A 19,294-nucleotide genomic window follows, 5' to 3' on the forward strand; every position below is an offset into this window, starting at 1 on the left:
TGGTCCCGCCTTGAGACGTGGGCAACGCGAGGCCCCGCCCCTTCCTGGGAGCCAGATCCGCCCAGACTCCGCCCCCAAGGCATGCTCTGTGCCACGGGCCTGGGCTGGAGGAGGGTCGGGGAGCGGCTGGTACTGTCCCCAGTCACGTTGCGCTCCCGAGTTCAGGCTTGCCCGCCTTCTCAGGGGGTTCCATTCATTTTGGTCCAAAAGGGAACTTCCGCCCCAGCCCCCAAACTGTTGTAGTTTTGCGGACGCAGGGCGCGGGGAAGGCCGTGAGGAGTGAAGAGACCACCTGGCTGAAGGCGGGCCTGGGGTGGAGGGCAGATGAAGACATGGACAGTTTTGTGCCTGGGAGCGTCTCATGCCTGGATGAAGTTTTGGGACTGCTTAGTGTGATGGTCTGGGGGCACAGAATAAAATTCTGGAGCGAGTTAGAGTGAGGATGTGGCAGACCAGTATCAAGTGGGGGTCCAGGTGCCCAGTTACCCTGGGAGGCACAGAGTCAGCCTGCGTGCTTCGCGGGACTAAGGAGTGGGTGCATAGGATGGGATTCTGGAGGCACAGACTGGGTAGAGTCTAGGTGCGCAGAATAACATTTTTGATGGGGCCCTGGCATCAAGGCCAATGGCCCCAGGACTTAGCACTGGGGGACCATGGCCGGGCGCCCGGAGTAGGCTCCGGCTGACGCCGTGGGGGATCGGGTGGGGGCCTGTGGCCGGCCGGGGGCGGAGAAGCGGGGGTCGGGGTCCCTCCCCCTGGCGCGGGCTCAGGAATCCGCCGAAGGGCGGGCGGAGGCGCCGGGGTGGGCCGCGCCGCGGCGGGCGGGCGGGCGGGGGGCGCTTCCTGGGGCCGCGCGTCCAGGGAGCTGCGCCGTCCGCCTGTCCGTCTGCCCGCAGGCATTGCTGGAGTCAGCTTAGTAGCTGGTCGCTGCGGGCCCAAGTAAGTGGCAGTCGTGGAAGGAGGGCGCAGGCCTGAGTGTCCGTGGAGTCGGCGCAGCGCAGAGCCGAGAGGCCTGTGCTCCTCGGCCCACACCGATAGGCACTAGGCGGGGGCGGGGCGGCCCCGGGCGGTGGGCCTGGGACCCTGGCCTGCGAGAGGAGTCAGCCCCCAGCTCCGGAAGGCTTTCAGGGCCCTAAACATGGTCCTGAGCTGGAGAAGGCTGGGACCGGGGTTCCGAGTCCCAAGACAGAATATGGGGGGTGCCATGGCCGAGGCCCCTGACCCCTGCCCACCACCTCCCAGCCCCAGGATGCTCCCCTTCGCCTCCTGCCTCCCCGGTTCACTACTGCTCTGGGCGCTGCTGCTGTTGCTCTTGGGGGCAGCGTCTCCCCAGGATTCCGAGGAGCCGGACAGCTACACGGTGGGGACAGTGGGGCCACTGGCCTGGGATGGGATGGGCAGGGATAGAGAGACCAAGATCTTGGGGTGGCTGCTGCTGGGGAAAATTCTCCTTTCCCCTGGTTGGTGGAAGACCTGGACACCATTGTTTGGAGCAGGCCGGAGGGTGGTGGAGCTCAGGCCCTTGTCTTGGCCTGGCCGATTGGAAGAAATCTAGGGTGATCAATGGCTACCTCTGGTTCCTTCCAGGAATGCACAGATGGCTATGAGTGGGACCCAGACAGTCAGCACTGCCGGGGTGAGTGTGCCTGGGGGACAAACCACCCCTAGGAACCGGAAAGGGAAATTCTGCTTCCCAAGGACACCACCACCTTCAAAAGCTGCAATAGGACCTCAGGGTCCTGTTCTCAGCCCAGTCCTGTTGGACCCAGGCTGACTCTGATTCCCTGGGAGCCAGCTCACCTAAGGCTGGCCCTTTCCTCTCCAAAAAACTCAGGAAATTCTGCCTCTACCCCTCCCCACAATAGACCAACCAGCAATAAGGCCCTGCCAGGAGGGGCCAGGTTGTGTACATCCTCTCTGAACCACTCTCTTGTGCCAGCTCTTTGTCCCATTGAAATCTGGGAAGACAGTGTCCATAGGGGTGGGTCAGAGGCCTGCAAATCTCTCTTGGTCCAGGCGAAAGCTAGAGCTTTGAGAAAGGATGAGAGTCACTTGGAGGTGGGAGAATGTGGGCAATAGTGGGAACAGCTGTCCTACCTCCAGCCCTGGCAGAAACTGGGGAGGGGTCCTGAGCAGGCAGCTTGGCTTGTTGAGTAGAGAGAAGGCCTTACCCAATCACAGTGCAAAGGTGACTATGCTAGGCTCCTTGCCTCCCACTCCCTCCAGAGCCAGCCCAAGAGACTGGCTGTGTCTAACAGGTCCCTCTCTGCAGATGTCAATGAGTGCCTTACCATCCCTGAGGCCTGCAAGGGAGAAATGAAATGCATCAATCACTACGGGGGCTACTTGTGCCTGCCCCGCTCAGCTGCTGTTATTAATGACCTACATGGCGAGGGACCCCCTCCACCAGTGCCCCCTGCTCAACACCCCAACTCCTGCCCGCCAGGCTATGAGCCCGACGAACAGGAGAGCTGTGTGGGTGAGTGGGGACCACTCTGCATCCAGGCTTCCTTTCTTCTCAGCAAGCTACTTCAAAACTCAGACCTCATTTTCCTCCCTTGCTCAAAGACTCTTCAGGGAGCCATCCATATCCTTATCCACGTCCTCACCGTGGCAGGCCCTGTGCGTGTCCCACTGTCCCGCCAGGATCCTGCCTTGTTTCCTGCAGAGACATGCAAAAACTCTGCCTCCCAGTCTCTGTCCCTGCCCTCTTTCTGGTCTGGACCCCACCCCTGGGAGCCATAGGCCTGGGGGGGGGGAGGATCCTGGAGTCAGTGTTGCCCCGAGGAGGGTAGAGTATGGACGAGGTCTTGTTTCCTGAGCTTCCCTGATGGGTGTCATAGGTTAGGGATGCCCCCACATGGACTCTTACTTGCTGCTTGAACAGTCTAATTCATCTGTTCCTCTTTTGGGGGTCACTCATCACCCATGTGTCCATGTGAGTGGCATGTGACTTGTGTCACCCTCCCAAGTTGAGGTGTCTCACTCATGATTGATGGCATGTGGGATCTCCTGCAGATGTGGATGAGTGTGCCCAAGCTTTGCATGACTGTCGGCCCAGCCAGGATTGCCATAACCTTCCTGGCTCCTACCAGTGTACCTGCCCTGATGGCTACCGCAAGATCGGGCCTGAGTGTGTGGGTGAGTTCAGGGAGCAACCTTTCTCTGTCTCTCTGGCTTGGCTCTCTTCCTAGCACCTGACTCTCACCTGTCTCTTGTCCTAGCACCTGACCCTTATTCCAGCCCACCCCTAGGCCCCTGTCACCTGTGCCCTCCTGTTATCAGACACGGAAGATTGTATGTGGGTGTTTCCTGGCTGACACAATCCCCCTAGACACAAACAGGACTATGGGTGCTGAGCCTTTAAGTCCCAGCCTGCTTGGGCCCCACCTGACTTCTGTGCTCTTCCCTCCTTCTCAGACATAGACGAGTGCCGCTACCGCTACTGTCAGCACCGCTGCGTGAACCTACCTGGCTCCTTTCGCTGCCAGTGCGAGCCAGGCTTCCAGCTGGGGCCCAACAACCGCTCCTGTGTGGGTGAGGCTGGGCCAGGCCAGGCTTCTGGGCAGGGAGGTGTGAGGTCAGGGAGCTTCCTTCCTGACCAGCCTAGGTGGAGTGGGGGCTCTGGACCATTCTTTGGCTTTCACCCTTCCTGTTTTTTCCTTCCTGGAACCTCTAGATGTGAACGAGTGTGACATGGGGGCCCCATGTGAGCAGCGCTGCTTCAATTCCTATGGGACTTTCCTATGTCGCTGCCACCAGGGCTATGAGCTGCACCGAGATGGCTTCTCTTGCAGTGGTGAGAATCCCACCCCTGTCCCAGCTCCTACATTGGTTCCCCAGGCCTTGCAGCATCTGGCCACACTGTCCTTTCTTTAATGTCCTATCCTCTGTAGCCACATATTTCCTATGTACTCTGGGCTAGGCTGGTGGGGAAGGCAATTAGGTCCCTACTGAAGTTCACTGGGGAAACAGAAGGATGTGGGTGCTACTCTTCCTGGGAGTCATGCCCACTTGGGTTTGAATCTGCACTAGGGCAAGTCACTCTTCTCTCCAAGCCTGTTTTTTCTATACAATGGGTTGTATGGAGGGTGAAGTCAGACAATAACAGGCTTCATCAAATCTTAAAAAGTGAACCATTTACTGAGAACTAGGCTGTTCTGGGCACTTTCCTCATATACTTGGCCTCTTTTCATCCTGTTTTTAATCTAGGAGGTGGGTATGATTTTTTCCTTTCTCCAAAATGAGGACATTGATATCTCTCTCCAGGTTTGTGGGAGGATTGCAGAAAATAAGCATAAGTCCTGGGTAAACAGTGACTTTCATTTTCCCACTAAGAAGTTAAGTAACTTGCCGAAGTTCACACAGCAAGGGTGAGATAGTGCCAGGGTTCTATCCTGGATTTCTCACTCCAGGTCACCTGGCATGGTCTCTGTTTATATTATGCTTCACTGTGGAATACAGCCTTGTTGGTGCCTGGCAGCATGAGGGGAACAAAGCCAGAAAAATGGTACCCTGCCTGTGTAGTTCACAGTGTGCAGAGGTGACTGGGTGCTTGGCTTGATTGTGGACTGCAGGAATTATGATAGATTACTGAAAACTAGAGCAGGCTGCACTTTCAGGACTTGTTTAACTGCTCATTTTATTGACAAGGAAACTGAAGTTCCCCCCAAATCAGTAGGATTCATATCCAAGCCTCCAGATTCCCAGGGTCCACCCCACTTAGTGTACGAACAGTCCTAGGGTGAAGAGACAGCTGTGAGCCAGAAGGCAGGAAGACCTTTCTTTTTTTCCTCTTTTTGGTGGTGTAGGGGATTGAATCCAGGATCTCACACATGCTGAATTCTTACCACAGAGCTATACCCAGACTTTTCTTTGAACCCTCTACCTTCCTCTTGAGATCTGCAGAGCTTTTCTTGTCCTCTCTTCCCACACTCAGCCTAACTTGGGAATGGGCTCTCAGTACACCTTTGTGAGACTCAGTTATGAGGATGGCCCGAGTCCTCATCCCTGCCTTCCCTCAGATATTGATGAGTGCAGCTACTCCAGTTACCTGTGCCAGTACCGCTGTGTCAATGAGCCAGGCCGCTTCTCGTGCCACTGCCCACAGGGCTACCAGCTGCTGGCCACACGCCTCTGCCAAGGTACAAGTTCCCCGGAGGGGGGTGGGCAGAGTAATGTCAGGCCTATGGTCTAAAGCCCCCGATTCTTAGCCCCCCTCTCTTGGCACAGACATTGATGAGTGTGAGTCTGGAGCACATCAGTGCTCTGAGGCCCAAACCTGTGTCAACTTCCATGGGGGCTACCGTTGTGTGGACACCAACCGCTGTTTGGAGCCCTATGTCCAGGTGTCAGACAAGTAAGTAAGCTCAATGCACTGCCTTCACAAAAACTACAAACTCCCAGAGGGCTGTGGAGCAGACTGGCATCTTATTGGACTGGTGAGTGCCCCTGAGGACTGGTGGGAGTTGTAGTCTTATAGCAGAAGTAGGCAGAGCCTCTTGGGAGTCCCTCCTTTCCGGGTTGGGCAATATTGGGGGATGGGCCAGGAGCTCATTCATATTCCCCCACCTGGGGGGTCTCCAGCCGCTGCCTCTGTCCTGCCTCCAACCCCCTGTGTCGAGAGCAGCCTTCATCCATCGTGCACCGCTACATGAGCATCACCTCAGAGCGGAGCGTGCCGGCAGATGTGTTCCAGATTCAGGCGACTTCTGTCTACCCTGGCGCCTACAATGCCTTTCAGATTCGTGCTGGAAACTCACAGGGGGACTTCTACATTAGGGTAAGGCTCTCCTCTGCTCCCACCCCTCAACTGACATGCATACTCCAAAGTGGAATTCCAGGAAGCCCTCAACAGAAACTAGATTGTACTTATGCCCAGACTCTCCTCTCAAAGCTCCCCGTTGGGAGGTAGGACTTCTTGGGAAGCCAGGGGGCATTCTACATTCCTAAGGTATAAATTATAGATGTTAAAGGCAATTCTAACAGGCCCTTGGGCACTGGGGTTTGAGACCTTGGGACTGGCTTTCCTATTTGGCCACAATTTCTTCACCCATGAAAATAGGACAGAGGCAGAGTTCTGTGAAGGGGTCCAAAAATCCATCTCTGTTAATAAGCTGTAGGGGTGGGGGTCTGTGTGTGGCTCACTGAACAGTGAGAGGGTCTCAGACCCACGGTCCTCGTGCTGTATTCAGCATGATGAGGCGATTGGTGTTAGAGCTTTTCTTTTTGAAACTTCGAAGGGGAATCTGCCTGCTCTGGATCACCAAAGGTCCCCATCAGTTTCAAGTCACACCTGGTCTTGAATCATCAGTGTGAACCCTTGTTAGGTAATTTTACCTAAAAGGGCAGGGAGAGGAGAATCTGAGGGCAGGGTAAAGGAGAGAGGAGACAGTCAGGGTGTCAGAGCCAGATGAGAACCTGGGTTATAGCCTGATGGCCAGGACTGTCTCCCCACCTCTCAGCCAGAGGGAGGGAGGTGATGCTGGGGTAGGGTCCTGGCACATGGGCTGACACAGTCTACATCTCCTGCCACCCACTGTGCCCTGCAGCAAATCAACAACGTCAGCGCCATGCTGGTCCTCGCCCGGCCAGTGACGGGCCCCCGGGAGTACGTGCTGGACCTGGAGATGGTCACCATGAACTCCCTCATGAGCTACCGGGCCAGCTCTGTACTGAGACTCACCATCTTCGTGGGGGCCTACACCTTCTGAGGGGAGGGACCTGCAGCAAGGGAGGAGGAGGAGCTACCCTCCCTGCAGCCAAGGAGCTTGGGGCTCAGGAATGACTGTTCTGCTAAAAGGGAGATGTTGTGAAGGGCAGAAAGAGAAAGGCAATAAAGGGAGAAAGAAGGAGTCCTGGTGGCTGAGGTGGTGGGTAACCTCAGCCTGGAGGAGGGGCTGGGCTTATGGGAGGCAGGCCAAGCCTACCTAGAGGGGGATGGGGGCTCTGTGTTCAGGCTGAGGGGCTCCACTGATGGGAGCTGGGAACTCTGTCACAGGCTTCAGTCACCCTGAGGGAGAAGAAGGTAATAAGGCATGCAGATCCTGGGCCCCAGCTGAGTTTTAGATCTGGCTGAGAAACCCTGGTCCAGACAGTAACAGAATGCCCAGGGTTCCAGTCCTAGCTGTGCCTCAAACTAGGTATGGAATAAGTCCTAGGTAGCTTCCTGGGCATGTTTTCTAATCTATAAAATTAGGCAACCAGTGGGTAGTTTTTCATCTTTTCCAACTTGCAGAACCTCTTACCAAAGGAAATTTTGTATGGTCAGGGACCATCTGATTATACAGACTCAAAATTGCAATGCCCCACTGACTCCATCTCCCTAACCAGGGAACTCCAGGTCCTGAGAAGCTTGCTTTAAAATACACTAGACAGGCTGGTGGTGTAGTTTAGTGGTAAAGTGCTTGCTTAGCACTTGGGAGGCCCTGGGTTCCACTCTCAGCACTGCATAAGGAAAAAAAAAAAAAAAAAAACAACCCAGGACCATATGGTTTCATCTACTTGCTGCATATTTCACAAGGGCCCTGGAGCCTAGTGTCGCCTCCATAATACATAAGTCTGCAAACACATCAAGATTTTTATTGTAGCCCCAAAAGTCCTGGTTAAAAGGCTGGCTAGTTTGGGGGTGGGGGGGAGAGCCAGATGGCTTCTGGCTCTGGCTGCAGTTCAAGTCAAGGGGCTGTAGGTGCAGTAGAGCTGAGATAAAGTCCTGCTCAGAACAGGTCCCAGATTCCTACAGGAAGAGAATGGCAGGGTTGGCTGGGATCTAGCGTGACCCAGGCCCCAGACTCCCTCAGATTCTCTCCCACTCTCACCTCTGCAGACGCCCACACTTGATGGTGCTCAGCAGCATCTCCTGCTCCTTGGGGGTGGCACAGGCATCATAGGCAGCCAGGAGGCTGGGGATGGGGTATTTGAAGGCTGACTATCTGAGCCAGCACAATGAGAACTAAAGCAGGAATAGGGTCAACCTGGGGTGGGGAGGTCCGGACACAGCAGACTTCCTGTGCCTGGCATTTTGGTCCTGCTCCATCCTGCCCTGCCCGCTTCCTGGGAACACTGGGACAGAATTAGCAAAAGCTCCCCCCCAGCCCTCTCCTCCAGGAAGCATTCTTTGCTGCACCATATGTACCCTCCCCCGTATCTGGGACATCATCCAGTCCTGGCTGACCAACCTCCATAAGCAACCCTGGGTTCAGCTGAATCTGCCCAACTCTGGCTCTGCACAGTCCAATGGAGCCAGGCCCACTCTCCAAAAGCACAAGTTAAGCTACATTCCATGCAAGGAGGGCAAGGGCTGAGGACCCCTAGAAGGCCATCCAGGGATGTACCTGGCAGGGGTGCTGTATCGGTCCACCAGGGCTGCTGCCTTCTCCCCACTGATTCCACGAACCTGCATCAGCTGCCTGGCGAACACCTCACGCACAGACTGGGCCTGAGGTTGAGGAAGGCATGTGTCAGGTGGTGGGGGCCAAGATGCCTAAAGAAAAACTGAGCAGAGGCAGTACCTTGTTCTTGATGGCTCCCGTGTTGAAGTCACTGAAGGTGAGGAGTGAGCAGAGTGGGCTTGGGGAGGGCCTGGCCCCTGACTCAGGGTCCCCTGGGGTTCCCCAGGGACGGCTGCGTAGGGTGTGTCCCTGAGGGAAGAGGGGACTAAGGCCAGGCTAGAGCTCTAAGGGTCAGCCCCCAGCAGTCTTTCCCAGTCCTAGGCCTCAGTGAGCCAGCCCTTCCTCCTTGGGGAAGTGATGGCCCAGGTAAGGGACCAGTTGAGACAGGTGCATCTGCTTACCTGGTAGAGTCTCTCCAGGCCCCTTGTCAAAAGGGCAAGGTAGGCAGCTGACTCCTTAATGTCTATTGTGCGCTTTACAAAGAAGCCATCAATGACCTGGTGAAAAGGACCCACAGGAAGTGGCAGATCCTGGCCTGAACCACCATAGACCATATCCCCTGAAAGCCTGGCCCTGCCTCGTGGCTTACCTGGGTGTTGGTGACAGCCTGCAGCAGTGTGCTCTCAGGAAGGCTAAGGTTGTGGACTGAGCCATACTCCTCCACCAGGTACACCCGATGCCCCAGACCACAGCGCTTTAGTCGGAACTAGGGAGGAAGACAGGAGCAGATGGTTAGGCCTGTAAGCCCACGTGCTTGGGCTGTCTATCACGTCACATTTGTGTGACTGTCTCACCAGTTAGCCTCCTCATCTTTGCTATCTCAGAGAGCCTCTACACCCGAGCTTGTGCTGTGACTTGTGGGAAAGCCCTTCTCTGTTTCTGAACACTGCCCATCCTTCAAGCCTCCCTTGGGTTATGTGGCCTCTGATCTAGGATCAGTGTAGCAGCAGGGACCAAGGCACAGTCTCTGCATTTCTATTTGCAGACATTTGGGCCCTGTTTAACCAAGACTGCAGGGGCTAGGTACAGAGGGGGTCATTAACGTGCTCCTTGGCCCAGCTAAGGATCCTCTATTCTCACTATATTCCTGGTGGCCTGAGGGGATCTGAACCTGGAGCTGCCTACAGCAGCTTTAATGGGGCGTGGCTGCATGCCATGAGGGCTCTGCCTTGAGAACACGCAGCAGTGCTCCCCAGCTGCCTTTGGGCCGAGGCAGTGACCCTGGTGCAAAGCAAGGCGAGGAGGTCCAGCAAAGGAACCTTCTGTTCCCGGAAGCGGCCATCGATGATGCTACTGCACAGGTCGTCCAGGCGCTTGCGCTCCACGATGTGATCCAGGACTAACTCTCCAGGTCTGGCTGCCAAGAAGTCAAAGAACCCATTGGCTTGTGTCCCACCTCTCTCCCCAAGGCCTGCCTCTAATGCCTGCCCATCCACAGCCATTTACCTGGGTCTCTGGGCCTGATCTCCTGTGCCACCCACACAAAGTCCCCAACGTGCAGCTTGCGCACTGTATGGGCCACATGCATCCGCTGTAGCTCTCGGAGCAGCTCTTGCCTATGTCCTGCCCTGAAATAACAGGGAGGGAGACCAAGATCAGGCCAGTATGCTCTACCCTGCAGCATCTTCTGATCATCTTCATGGATTTCCCCCCTCTACTTACCCCCTGGTCTCGCTGATGTCCACACACAACAGCACCCTGTACTCTCTAGGCCTCAGCTCCAGCAGTGGCTGATGGACCCCTCCTTCACTGGCACCACTATGGAGGGGGTGGCTCTATGTGAGGCTAGAACTCCCAGGGCATCCCCCTACAACCCATAGAAGGTAGGGCAGCAGGTGTAGATCATAGAGATAAGGGTGTGGTGTTGGCTTCATTTCTGCCCTGCCCCCCCTTTCTTCCTCACAGCTCAGCTGAGGCTGCTCCTGGCACTGCTGACTCCTCCCCAGAGGGCTTCTCAGGTCCAGTGCCCACATTCAGTAAGCTCAGGCTTTCTGACTCAGCCAACTTCTGGGCCAGCTCCAGGCCCTCTGGGGTCAGTGAGTACCTGGGAGGTGGAGGAGACAAACATAGCTTTCCCTTCTTCACTCACATCTGGCAGGCTGTCACCCAGCTAGGCGGGCCTCTCTCCATCTTGGCAGCCCTGTGCAAAAACAAGTCCACTGGCTCCCTGTCTTCTTGTCTCTCAGATCAGTTTCCTGGGGGCCTGCCTACTGTTATTTGCCCTGTGTAATACATGTCACAGGCAAAAACTTTTTTCTCCTTGTTTGCTCGTTCTGTTCCCTCCTACCTGCCTATGAGTCCCCTCCCAGTTTTTTTTGTTTTGCCCTGGGGATTGAACCCAGGGACACTCTACCATTAAGCCTCATTCCCAGCTTTTTAAAATTTCTGAGTCTGCCTCTTGCTAAATTTTAGAGTCTCACTTCAACCTACCAAGTAGCTAGGATCTCAGAAAGTGGGATATGGTGGTGGAGGCCTATCAGCCAGATTTTAATACATGCCATGCCTGTAATCTTAATAACTCCAGAGACTGCGGCAGGAGAATCAGAAGTGCAAGGTCAGCCTCAGCAACTTAGAGAGGACCTGAACTACTGAGTAAGACCCTGTCTCAAAATAGATGCAATAAAGTAAAAAGGCTGGGGGATGTAGCTCAGCGATAAAGGCCCTCTGGTTTAATTCCCACTGCCAAAACCAAACAAACAAGAAAAGCAAATTTTAAGACATGCTAAATGCCCTCTCCTTGGCAAAGGCTGAGCTCCTGTAATAACTCTGGCACCCATCCTCCATCCCCTGCTGCCCCCCATTGCTCACATGCTCCTGGTACTCCAACAGTGTGGGCTCCTTTGTTGGTTTGATACTGGAGACTGAATCCAGGAGCACTTTTCTATTGAGCTACATCCCTAACCCTTTTTATATTTTGAGACAGTTGCCGAGGCTGGCCTTGAACTTGCAATCCTCTTTTCTCAGCCTCCCAGCTTAGTGTAGGCTCCTTGTGGGAAAGGCCAGTCTTTCCCTGCCTCAACAGCAAATTGTGCAACTGTAGGGACTCACCAAGAATATCACATGTATCCTGTCCCTGCCTCCTGTATTCCCTGAATCTGGTCTCACCTGGCTGGCTGGCGTGTCCTGAGGACCAGGTTCCTATGCAGGAGGGAACGGAGAGCTGGCCAGGATTGAGCATTCCCAGGGACTACCTGTTGATAGAGAAAGAGACCCTCAGAGAGCCTGTAGTGCTACAAATCTAAGCTGGCTGCAGGTGCTGGCCAGGACCCATGCCACTGCTCACTGCCATGAAGTGCAGTTTGATGGGCTCCACCTGTCTTCCTCCACCTTGGTGCTCACCTTGAGGGCCTTCTGGGCACACCTCTGCAGCAGTTCCTCCTTGGTTAGGAAGCTGCGGCCTGCGGGATTCTCAAACAGAAACAACAGGGTAGGTTCAGTGCTGAGGCTCCTCCTCACTCTGCCAAAGTGACAGGGATGTTCTCTGCCCACCTTACCCAGAAAGGCACTTCCAGGAGCCTCCCCTCACCCCCACTGCCTCTACTAGCTATTACCAGTGTGTCCAGGCACTAACCAAGTGTTCCTGGTAGAGCTCCAGCAGAACTGCTCGGGCTCCCGAGTGCCGAGCTGGCCAGTAGCCACCTGAGCCTCCTGCTTGGGGCTGGGCAAGAACCTGAAAGGAACATAGGGACTCTGAACACAAATGCTGGCAAGTCACTGACGGCTCATTTCCTGGCATGGCTGTTTCAGCTGACTTCATGGTGCTGAGCAAGTCCCTCAGTTGCCTCCAGTTTTCTTGAATAACCCCCTGCAAATCTGGATGGGACAGTGCAGAGTTGCAGAGCAGGGGGCAGCTGCCTGGCCCAGCCTCAGTTCTGCCACCCACTGCAGAGCAGGAACACCAACAGCAGCCCCATTACTTCCTGGGCTGGGCCCCCTTAAATAGCTTAGTTAAGGAATTTCCTCTACAGCTGTTGTCAATATTCCCATTGCAGCTAAATCGCAGTCTCAGAGAAGATAAGTCATTTGCCCTAGGCCAGGCATCACCCATGAGATTTGGACTAAGGCCTGTTAACATTCTCAAATCAAGAAATCCTACTAGCAGTACTCCCATTTCGTTTCCCAGTCCCCTTGCCGTTTCCTCACTGGCATGGAAGAGTCCTGGACATGGGCAGGTGACCCTTTCTGGGTTGGACGCATCTCTCCAGATGATGAGCCAGAAGCTGGGTTATCTGTGGGAACAAAAGAAAACGAGTCCCGCATCACACGAAATCTGGCAGTCGCGAGGTCTGGGATGCAGTCTGCTTGTGTATGTGAGTGCCAATCACTAGCCCCAAGTCAAACAGCAACTAGGACAGGAGTTGGGAATCTCGAAATTTAAGTATTCGAGATAGAGGCTGCACCTGGGGGAAACGGAGGATCTTCCCATTCCTGCCGGAGGCGATCACCACCTGAAGCTAGGTGCTGCTGCAGCCGCTCATCTAGCCTACGACAGAGCCCATCTCCGAAGTGCTGGAGTATCTTAGCTTCCCTCCCGCTTTGCAGGGGCAGAGGGTACCGCCTGAGGGAGCGCAGCGCCTGGCAGGGGTAGGGGAAGGGAACTAGGTCAGGATAGGCCAGGTCGTCTGGTTCCGCCAGCACTTGTTCCCAGTTGACTGGAACCCACCTTCTGAAACACGAAACGCGTGCGACGCCCCCTGCTGGCCGCCTCATCCCGCCACTCGGTCAGCCAGCGTACGAAAAGCGGGTTGGGGCAAACCGGCAGCGGCCGTTTTCGGCCCAGGCGGACCGGCGCCGCCATGAGTCCCAGGGCGGATCCTCTGGCGCCTCGAGCCCGTGAGACTGGGGCACCTCCAGTTCTGGGGTCGGGAATGGAACACCTGGCTGGGGGTAGTGTGAGGGCGGGACCTGTCTAATCACGTGGCCCCAGAGGGTAACTAGCTGGAGGGTAGCCTCCTGCCGCCCTCCCCGCCCCTGCACTACTGGAAGCGACTAACTGGAGAGCGGTCACTATCACCTTTCGCTTAAGCTGCCTCCCCTCCCCCAGTCCACGATCAGCCTTCAGGACCCGCCGTCTCCAGGCCTTGGAGCCTTGACACGCCCCTTCCTCCCACCCCTCTCCAATGAGTGAGCAGGGGCATCTTGTGCAAGCAATAGGAAGACCGACAGCGCCTCCTGCGACGGGGAGGGCAGACTGAGGCGGCGCTTAACGGAGCAACCTTAATTTGGCTGTTCCAAGGTCTGAGTTTCAGCCTCACCTTTGCAAAGGAGGTTGGACAGAGACTGGACTTGAAAAGATTTGTAGGGGGTGTGGGCAAGTGAGTGTAATTATATTTGTGGGAGGGACATCTAGGAAGGCGTGCAAGGGATGAGGACCCAAGGGTAAGGCAGAAAGAGCGAAGGATCTGAGGAAATAGTGATCCGGAGCCGCGGGACCCTGCGTGTGCAGCGTGTGCGGCGAGTGAGTGTGACTGGGGCTGCGAAGTCGGGGATGTGCACAGAAAGCCCAAGCTAGGTGGACCGAGGGAGAGGAAAAGTAGGAGAAAGACAGTAAGAAAGAGATGCCGCCAGTCCTGGCAAGTAAGTGGGGAGGCCTCAGGTGGGCACGTGGTCGGATCTCGCGTAGCCGGCTGTAGACAAAGGTAGAAAAGAACACTCGTCACTTCTGTGGCTCTCATTCGAAGTGGGGGATCCTCGAGTGGATTGAGGACCCTTAGAAGAGGTTCCGGGTTGACGGACACTTACAATGGAGCAGGACACGGGTCGAAGCAACCCCTCCCGCTCCCCGCCCAGGCCTCTAGCTATCTTGCCGGAAGTCGGGAGGTGCGGGCCTGCTGGGAGAGAGGCGGGCGCCAGACCTCAGGTCCGCCCCTCAGACTCCGCCTACCAGCCGTGTAGCATCCCCAGCAGGCTCCCGGCTCCCTCCCCACCAGGCCTTATAAGGAGCCTGAAGTCGGCTTTCGGCCTGGCCCCACCCCCTCTGGTCTCTTGTCCTAATAAGGACATCTAGGGCATCCCGCGGTCGGGGGCGGGCGGAGAGCTCTCCAGGGTAACTGCGAAGCCCCCTCCCCCTCCTCGTTGCTCTGGGAAAATGCTAATTTCTAAAAAGGCGGTGCTAGTAGCCTCTTGAAGCGCCCCCGCTTGGGGGAGGCGGAGTCGAACTACCGCCTCTACCTGAAGCTCCAGGAGTTTGGCTCGTCGGCGGTGCGTTTGGGTGTCCCCGACTACAACCCCCGGCATGCTCTGTGAGGTACCCCACTCCCTGGCACTATTCTCCATTTACACTCTTTATTCTGCTAATGGGATTAAGGTCGCCAATTCCCCTTGCTTCTGACATGTTCGCGACCTTGCCTTCTTTTCCTGCAGAATGTGAAGTCATGGCCATTGTTCTAGGCTAACGAAATTTTCCCAGAGCTTCCCACTCTAATTACCCTTAAGGTCCTGCTCCTTTTTGCGAGTATCAGAATAGCCATAACCCTATGAACTAGGTTCAAATCTAGCTTGGTATCTTTCCCCTCTTCTCCCTATATGGTGAAAGGCACAAGAATTCTTGAATGCACAAATCCTCGCCTCCCCTCTTTTTTGCCTAATGGATTTTACAAACATCTTTAAGCAAGAACAAAGCTCCCCTTTCAAATTTTTCCTAATGGCCTTTCTCCCTCCTATTCTTATTTTGTTGAAGTTGCATATGACCTTTCCTCCGGAGACCACAGTGGCTTCGCATACGAAAGGTACTCAAATATTTATTTAGGACACCTTTATACTTGCGATTCTCCTTGCTTTAGGACGAGATTCCAGGCCAATGAATAGTTGCTTCGATTCAGAGAAGCAAAATTCTATTCCAGATAAAAACTTAAGACTAAGGGATTCAGAAAGTGACAGATGGGTCGTAGAAAAACCGTTTCACTGGGGAACGGTTTAGTAGGGAAAGGTTTTCAGGTCATTTTACGCAGCGCCGGGACTATAGCTCAGATCAGAACGTTTCCTGGGAAATTCCACCAATGGGCTCACTTTCCGCGCCATGTCTCCACCCCTTCAGCTGCCTCGGCCTACATTTCCACGCATGCACTGCGGAGCAGGGTGGTGGGCCATGCGACAGACTATTACCCAGAGAACCCCACGACGGCGCAGGACCCTTGGACTCCATTTCCCGTCGGCCCGCTCGGGGAGCGCCGGAAGCTCGCCCCGCCCCTCATTGTGCGGCTCCTACTAAACGGAAGGGGCCGGGAGAGGCCGCGTTCAGTCGGATCCCGGCAGCAGCTGCGGCGGCTCTCGTCTTCGTAGGCTCTTCTTGTCTTCCTTTCGCTTCCGGAAACATGGTGAGCGGCAGGTCACCGTGCCCGAGGGGAGGCGGCTGCGGATCGGTCGCTTGCGCGCGGGGGTCACCGGGGATTGATGTCGGCAACCCCTCCCCCAGCGCCCCAGGCGGGATGAGGGTCTCACACTGAGGGGCGGGCGGCGATGGCCCGCGCGTGCGCGCCCGTGGGAGCGAGGAAGGGCCGGCTGGGACGTCGCTCGCGCGCCCCCTGGACTCCTTTCCCCTCCCCCATCCGCTGGTGCGCCCGCGCGGACACCGGGCGTGGGGGAGGGGGCTCGCGGGTACGCGCCCCTCGCGAAGCTGCCGGCGTAGCGCGTTTCACGAGGGCGCGCCCCCGGCAGAGCACGCGGCGTCCAAACCTGCCCCGGGGGCGGCCAGAGAAAAGCGCGCGAGAGGTCTCGGCGCGCGCGCCCCACCCAAGGGCTGTTCCTTTCTCTTAGTTACCCTCCCTCGGCGGGCGGGTCTGTCTCGGGAGCAGGTGGCAGGGAATGCCGGCTCCCGGGAGAGGCGGGGGCGCGGTGCCTAGGGGGATGCTATGTCGACGGCGTCCTGTTTGGGGCGCCGGGCCCACGGTTAGGGGCTTGCACTGTAAGGCTTGGAGTGGATCTTAGAGGCCGTGGACCTACTCGGGAGCGAGCGAGCGCGCACTGCGAACTGGGTTTTCGTCTGTACCGCCGGCCAGAGTTGGAACAGCACTGTCGACCGGCCGGCGCGTGCGCATACATTCAAGCCTGTCCACCGGGGCTGAAAGCTCCGGACAAACGGGCCTTTGGCTTTGCCGGATGGGGCCTGAGGGTGGAGCCGAGTTTAGGGAAGTGACCCAGGCGGGCACCGCCCGGAAACCGTCCCGCCCCCTATATTTAGCCCGAAGGCTTCGAGAACTAAGGCTTGTGTAAGCTCCCAGATTACAGCCTGTAGCTGACAGGCCTACAGTCTTGTCCTTAAAGGCGCTTTCTGGATGTTGAGGTCCTGGAGGTGCCACTGCCTTTCCCGAGCGGGTTTCTCTCTTGGGGAGGGGGCCGGACCTAGCCCATCTCTTCTCCGCCTACTCCGGAAGTGGCCGAGTCACGTGGCCAGCTTCCGCTGCAGTTCCGCGGGCGGGGGAGGGGTGCCGGATTTCGCCAGGGACTGTCGCTGCCTCTCCTTAGAGCTTCCTCTAGTACGATCCAGCATAGTTTAAAGAGGGCTCGAAAATGCTGGGAACTAGAGTTATGCCTGGTATTAGCAACTCTGGGACCCAGAACCACTCCTGGAGGATAGGGAGTTGTCCAGCAGGGTCCTAATTGGGAGTTAGAATTCCTTTCTTGTTTGGGGAAGATCTCTGAAGGGAAGAGTGTCGTTTTGTAATAACTGCATAGAGCCGTTCTGATGGGCTTGCCAAAACTAATTGTATACCTGTTGGTGACCCATCTGGAGTATTGTAGAATCTTGGTTTCCTCTTTGGAGACTAGGGCCCAGGTGTTTGGTCCTTCTGCCTGTGAAGTTCAAAGGCATCCCTTTATCCAAAGACTGAGATGGAGTACCAAGAGTAGGAACCAAACTCTTAGCCCATGGGTTTTCTTAATTCTGGGTTCACAGTGCAGCCAAGGCTTTGCTTTTTACAGGTTTTCAGTTGCTATCCTATAAGATGGGTGACAGGGGATTTTGAATTAGGTAACTGAAGGTCTTTTCCATGGCTGCCATGCAGTGGTTGTATGCTATTTGGTTTTTTGGTGGTGACTTGAGTGGGAAAGTATTGACTTGCCTTGGAAAGAGAATTAGTGATCCCTTGAGACTAGGGCTAAGGACTGTACTTGGCATCCAGACAGAGATCTCTTGAGAACAGAAAGGAGGGACTGTAAGGAGCAGTTCTACAGAATTCTTTTTCTTATGAGGTGTGTCTGGTTTCATTTCTCAGGCTTCTGGTGTGGCTGTCTCTGATGGCGTCATCAAGGTATTCAATGATATGAAGGTACGCAAGTCTTCAACGCCAGAGGAAGTGAAGAAGCGTAAGAAGGCAGTGCTCTTCTGCCTGAGTGAGGACAAGAAGAACATCATCTTGGAGGAGGGCAAGGAGATCCTGGTAGGTGATGTGGGCCAGACTGTGGATGATCCCTACGCCACCTTTGTCAAGATGCTGCCAGACAAGGACTGCCGCTATGCCCTCTATGACGCTACCTATGAGACCAAGGAGAGCAAGAAAGAGGACCTGGTGTTTATCTTCTGGTGAGCTTCTCATTCAGGCAGTTTTGTCTTCTCCTTTCTCAGAAGAGCTTGACTTTTGTCTTACTAGTTAGAGGGGATTTGGAGGAGGGTTTGTAAAATAACACTTGTTAGTGGGGAACTTGACAAACTTCCTCAGTGCTGGAGGTTAGCTCAAGTGTTTCTCTGGGTTGTGCAGAGCCTGAGGGCAGCTGGTGGCAAGTTTCCTGACTCTTGGTTTGTCTCTAGGGCCCCTGAATCCGCACCCCTTAAGAGCAAAATGATCTATGCTAGTTCCAAGGACGCCATCAAGAAGAAGCTGACAGGTAGAGACCACAATGTGTACTTTTCTGTATCAGCTGCAGGTGGGGTGAATGACATGGCAGAGGGGGTTTCCCCTCCCATCTTCACTCCTGTTGGGTGGTTTCTTATCTCGTCCATCTGCTCTTGATGGCTCTTGATTTCTCTTCCCAGCCACAGAAACCCCCTACCCCAGTGCTTCCTGTTCACAGATGCTCTTTTTTATTCCCCACAGGGATCAAGCACGAATTACAAGCAAACTGCTATGAGGAGGTCAAGGACCGCTGCACCCTGGCTGAAAAACTGGGGGGCAGTGCCGTCATCTCTCTGGAGGGCAAGCCTTTGTGAGCCCCCTCCACCCCCCTGCCTGGAGCATCTGGCAGCCCCAGACCTGCCCTAGGGGGTTGCAGGCTGCCCCCTTCCTGCCAGACCGGAGGGGCTGGGGGGATCCCAGCAGGGGGAGGGCATTCCCTTCACCCCAGTTGCCAAACAGCCCCCCCACCCCCTGGACCTTCCTCCTCCCTCCATCCCTGACGGTTCTGGCCTTCCCAAACTGCTTTTGATCTTCTATTCCTCTTGGGTTGAAACAGACCAAGTCTTCCCTCAGGCACCCAGTTTGGGGGGAGCCTGTATTTTTTTTAATGACACCCCTATTTCCCACCTGTTCCTCCCTCATCCCATGCTGCCAACTCCTAACCGCAATAGTGACTCTGTGCTTGTCTGTTTAGTTCTGTGTATAAATGGAATATTGTGGAGATGATCCCTCCCTGTGCCGGCTGGTTCCCTCCCTTTTCTCTTGGTCTCATGGAAGCAGGACCAGTAAGCGACCTTCAATTAAAAAACAAAAAACAAACAAAAAAAGACAACAATAAAAAGGCTTGTTAATGTGGTGTTTGTTTTAGTTGAGGCTTGGCAGTGGGGTGTGCTGAAAGGAACAGCCTCTCTCCTCTGCACCCCACCCCCTTGTCTTCCTGATGACTTTCTGAGGCTCCCTTCTAATAGTTGGTGCTCTTAATGTTGCAATTGTTACCAGGTGGGTGGCAGAGCACATGGTATGTCTGCTATTAATGCAGGGACACTAACAGAAATAGCTTCACACCGGAATTAG

At 55.4% G+C, this 19,294-nt stretch overlaps 3 protein-coding genes across 8 annotated transcripts; 2 read left to right on the plus strand and 1 right to left on the minus strand.

Annotated features, from left to right (window-relative positions):
• Positions 1-87: 87 nt before the first annotated feature.
• Efemp2 (EGF-like fibulin extracellular matrix protein 2) lies at positions 88-6,854 on the plus strand. 4 transcript variants are annotated; one of them, XM_077797388.1, is made up of 11 exons: positions 88-129; positions 1,243-1,360; positions 1,588-1,636; positions 2,273-2,479; positions 3,019-3,141; positions 3,421-3,537; positions 3,680-3,799; positions 5,025-5,144; positions 5,233-5,359; positions 5,587-5,782; positions 6,552-6,854. In XM_077797388.1, exons 2-11 carry the CDS (start codon positions 1,250-1,252, stop codon positions 6,711-6,713), a joined length of 1,332 nt encoding a protein of 443 aa, XP_077653514.1. In that variant the 5' UTR covers positions 88-129; positions 1,243-1,249; the 3' UTR covers positions 6,714-6,854. The 4 variants fall into 4 exon arrangements, with proteins under 4 accessions (XP_077653514.1, XP_077653515.1, XP_077653513.1 ...); XM_077797389.1 differs by lacking the exon at positions 88-129 and adding an exon at positions 207-580; XM_077797387.1 differs by lacking the exon at positions 88-129 and adding an exon at positions 815-939.
• A 711-nt stretch (positions 6,855-7,565) lies between these two features.
• On the minus strand, positions 7,566-14,206 carry Mus81 (MUS81 structure-specific endonuclease subunit). Of its 3 annotated transcripts, none has more exons than XM_077797963.1 (17): positions 14,133-14,206; positions 13,054-14,017; positions 12,791-12,965; positions 12,534-12,619; positions 11,962-12,060; positions 11,730-11,798; positions 11,496-11,581; positions 10,294-10,434; positions 10,053-10,148; positions 9,837-9,958; positions 9,650-9,747; positions 8,980-9,096; positions 8,792-8,887; positions 8,511-8,639; positions 8,334-8,437; positions 7,818-7,901; positions 7,566-7,735 (listed from the first exon to the last, which is right to left on the minus strand). In XM_077797963.1, exons 2-17 carry the CDS (start codon positions 13,186-13,188, stop codon positions 7,669-7,671), a joined length of 1,704 nt encoding a protein of 567 aa, XP_077654089.1. In that variant the 5' UTR covers positions 13,189-14,017; positions 14,133-14,206; the 3' UTR covers positions 7,566-7,668. The 3 variants fall into 3 exon arrangements, with proteins under 3 accessions (XP_077654089.1, XP_077654090.1, XP_077654091.1); XM_077797964.1 differs by lacking the exon at positions 10,294-10,434 and adding an exon at positions 10,480-10,530; XM_077797965.1 differs by lacking the exon at positions 8,511-8,639.
• Positions 14,207-14,559: 353 nt separating this feature from the next.
• Cfl1 (cofilin 1) lies at positions 14,560-19,071 on the plus strand. The gene is made up of 5 exons (XM_077797966.1): positions 14,560-14,637; positions 15,427-15,706; positions 17,603-17,910; positions 18,136-18,212; positions 18,422-19,071. Exons 2-5 carry the CDS (start codon positions 15,704-15,706, stop codon positions 18,532-18,534), a joined length of 501 nt encoding a protein of 166 aa, XP_077654092.1. The 5' UTR covers positions 14,560-14,637; positions 15,427-15,703; the 3' UTR covers positions 18,535-19,071.
• The last annotated feature ends 223 nt before the right edge of the window (positions 19,072-19,294 follow it).

This window comes from Urocitellus parryii, chromosome 4 (assembly GCF_045843805.1).
Source record: "Urocitellus parryii isolate mUroPar1 chromosome 4, mUroPar1.hap1, whole genome shotgun sequence".
NCBI lineage: Eukaryota > Metazoa > Chordata > Mammalia > Rodentia > Sciuridae > Urocitellus > Urocitellus parryii.

What these genes read in the sequence shown, in the direction of transcription:
- Efemp2 (XM_026396629.2), top strand. Translation starts at nt 1,139, where the DNA reads ATGGTCCTGAGCTGGAGAAGGCTGGGACCGGGGTTCCGAGTCCCAAGA. An exon ending in AGGAGCCGGACAGCTACACG is followed by an intron (nt 1,361 to 1,587) that starts GTGGGGACAGTG and finishes GGTTCCTTCCAG; the next exon opens with GAATGCACAGATGGCTATGA. An exon ending in TATGTCCAGGTGTCAGACAA is followed by an intron (nt 5,360 to 5,586) that starts GTAAGTAAGCTC and finishes GGGGGTCTCCAG; the next exon opens with CCGCTGCCTCTGTCCTGCCT.
- Mus81 (XM_077797963.1), bottom strand. Translation starts at nt 13,188, where the DNA reads ATGGCGGCGCCGGTCCGCCTGGGCCGAAAACGGCCGCTGCCGGTTTGC. An exon ending in GGAGCAGCCTCAGCTGAGCT is followed by an intron (nt 10,149 to 10,293) that starts GTGAGGAAGAAA and finishes CCCCCTCCATAG; the next exon opens with TGGTGCCAGTGAAGGAGGGG. An exon ending in GATCAGGCCCAGAGACCCAG is followed by an intron (nt 9,748 to 9,836) that starts GTAAATGGCTGT and finishes ACTTCTTGGCAG; the next exon opens with CCAGACCTGGAGAGTTAGTC.
- Cfl1 (XM_077797966.1), top strand. An exon ending in GACCTGGTGTTTATCTTCTG is followed by an intron (nt 17,911 to 18,135) that starts GTGAGCTTCTCA and finishes GTTTGTCTCTAG; the next exon opens with GGCCCCTGAATCCGCACCCC. An exon ending in CATCAAGAAGAAGCTGACAG is followed by an intron (nt 18,213 to 18,421) that starts GTAGAGACCACA and finishes TATTCCCCACAG; the next exon opens with GGATCAAGCACGAATTACAA.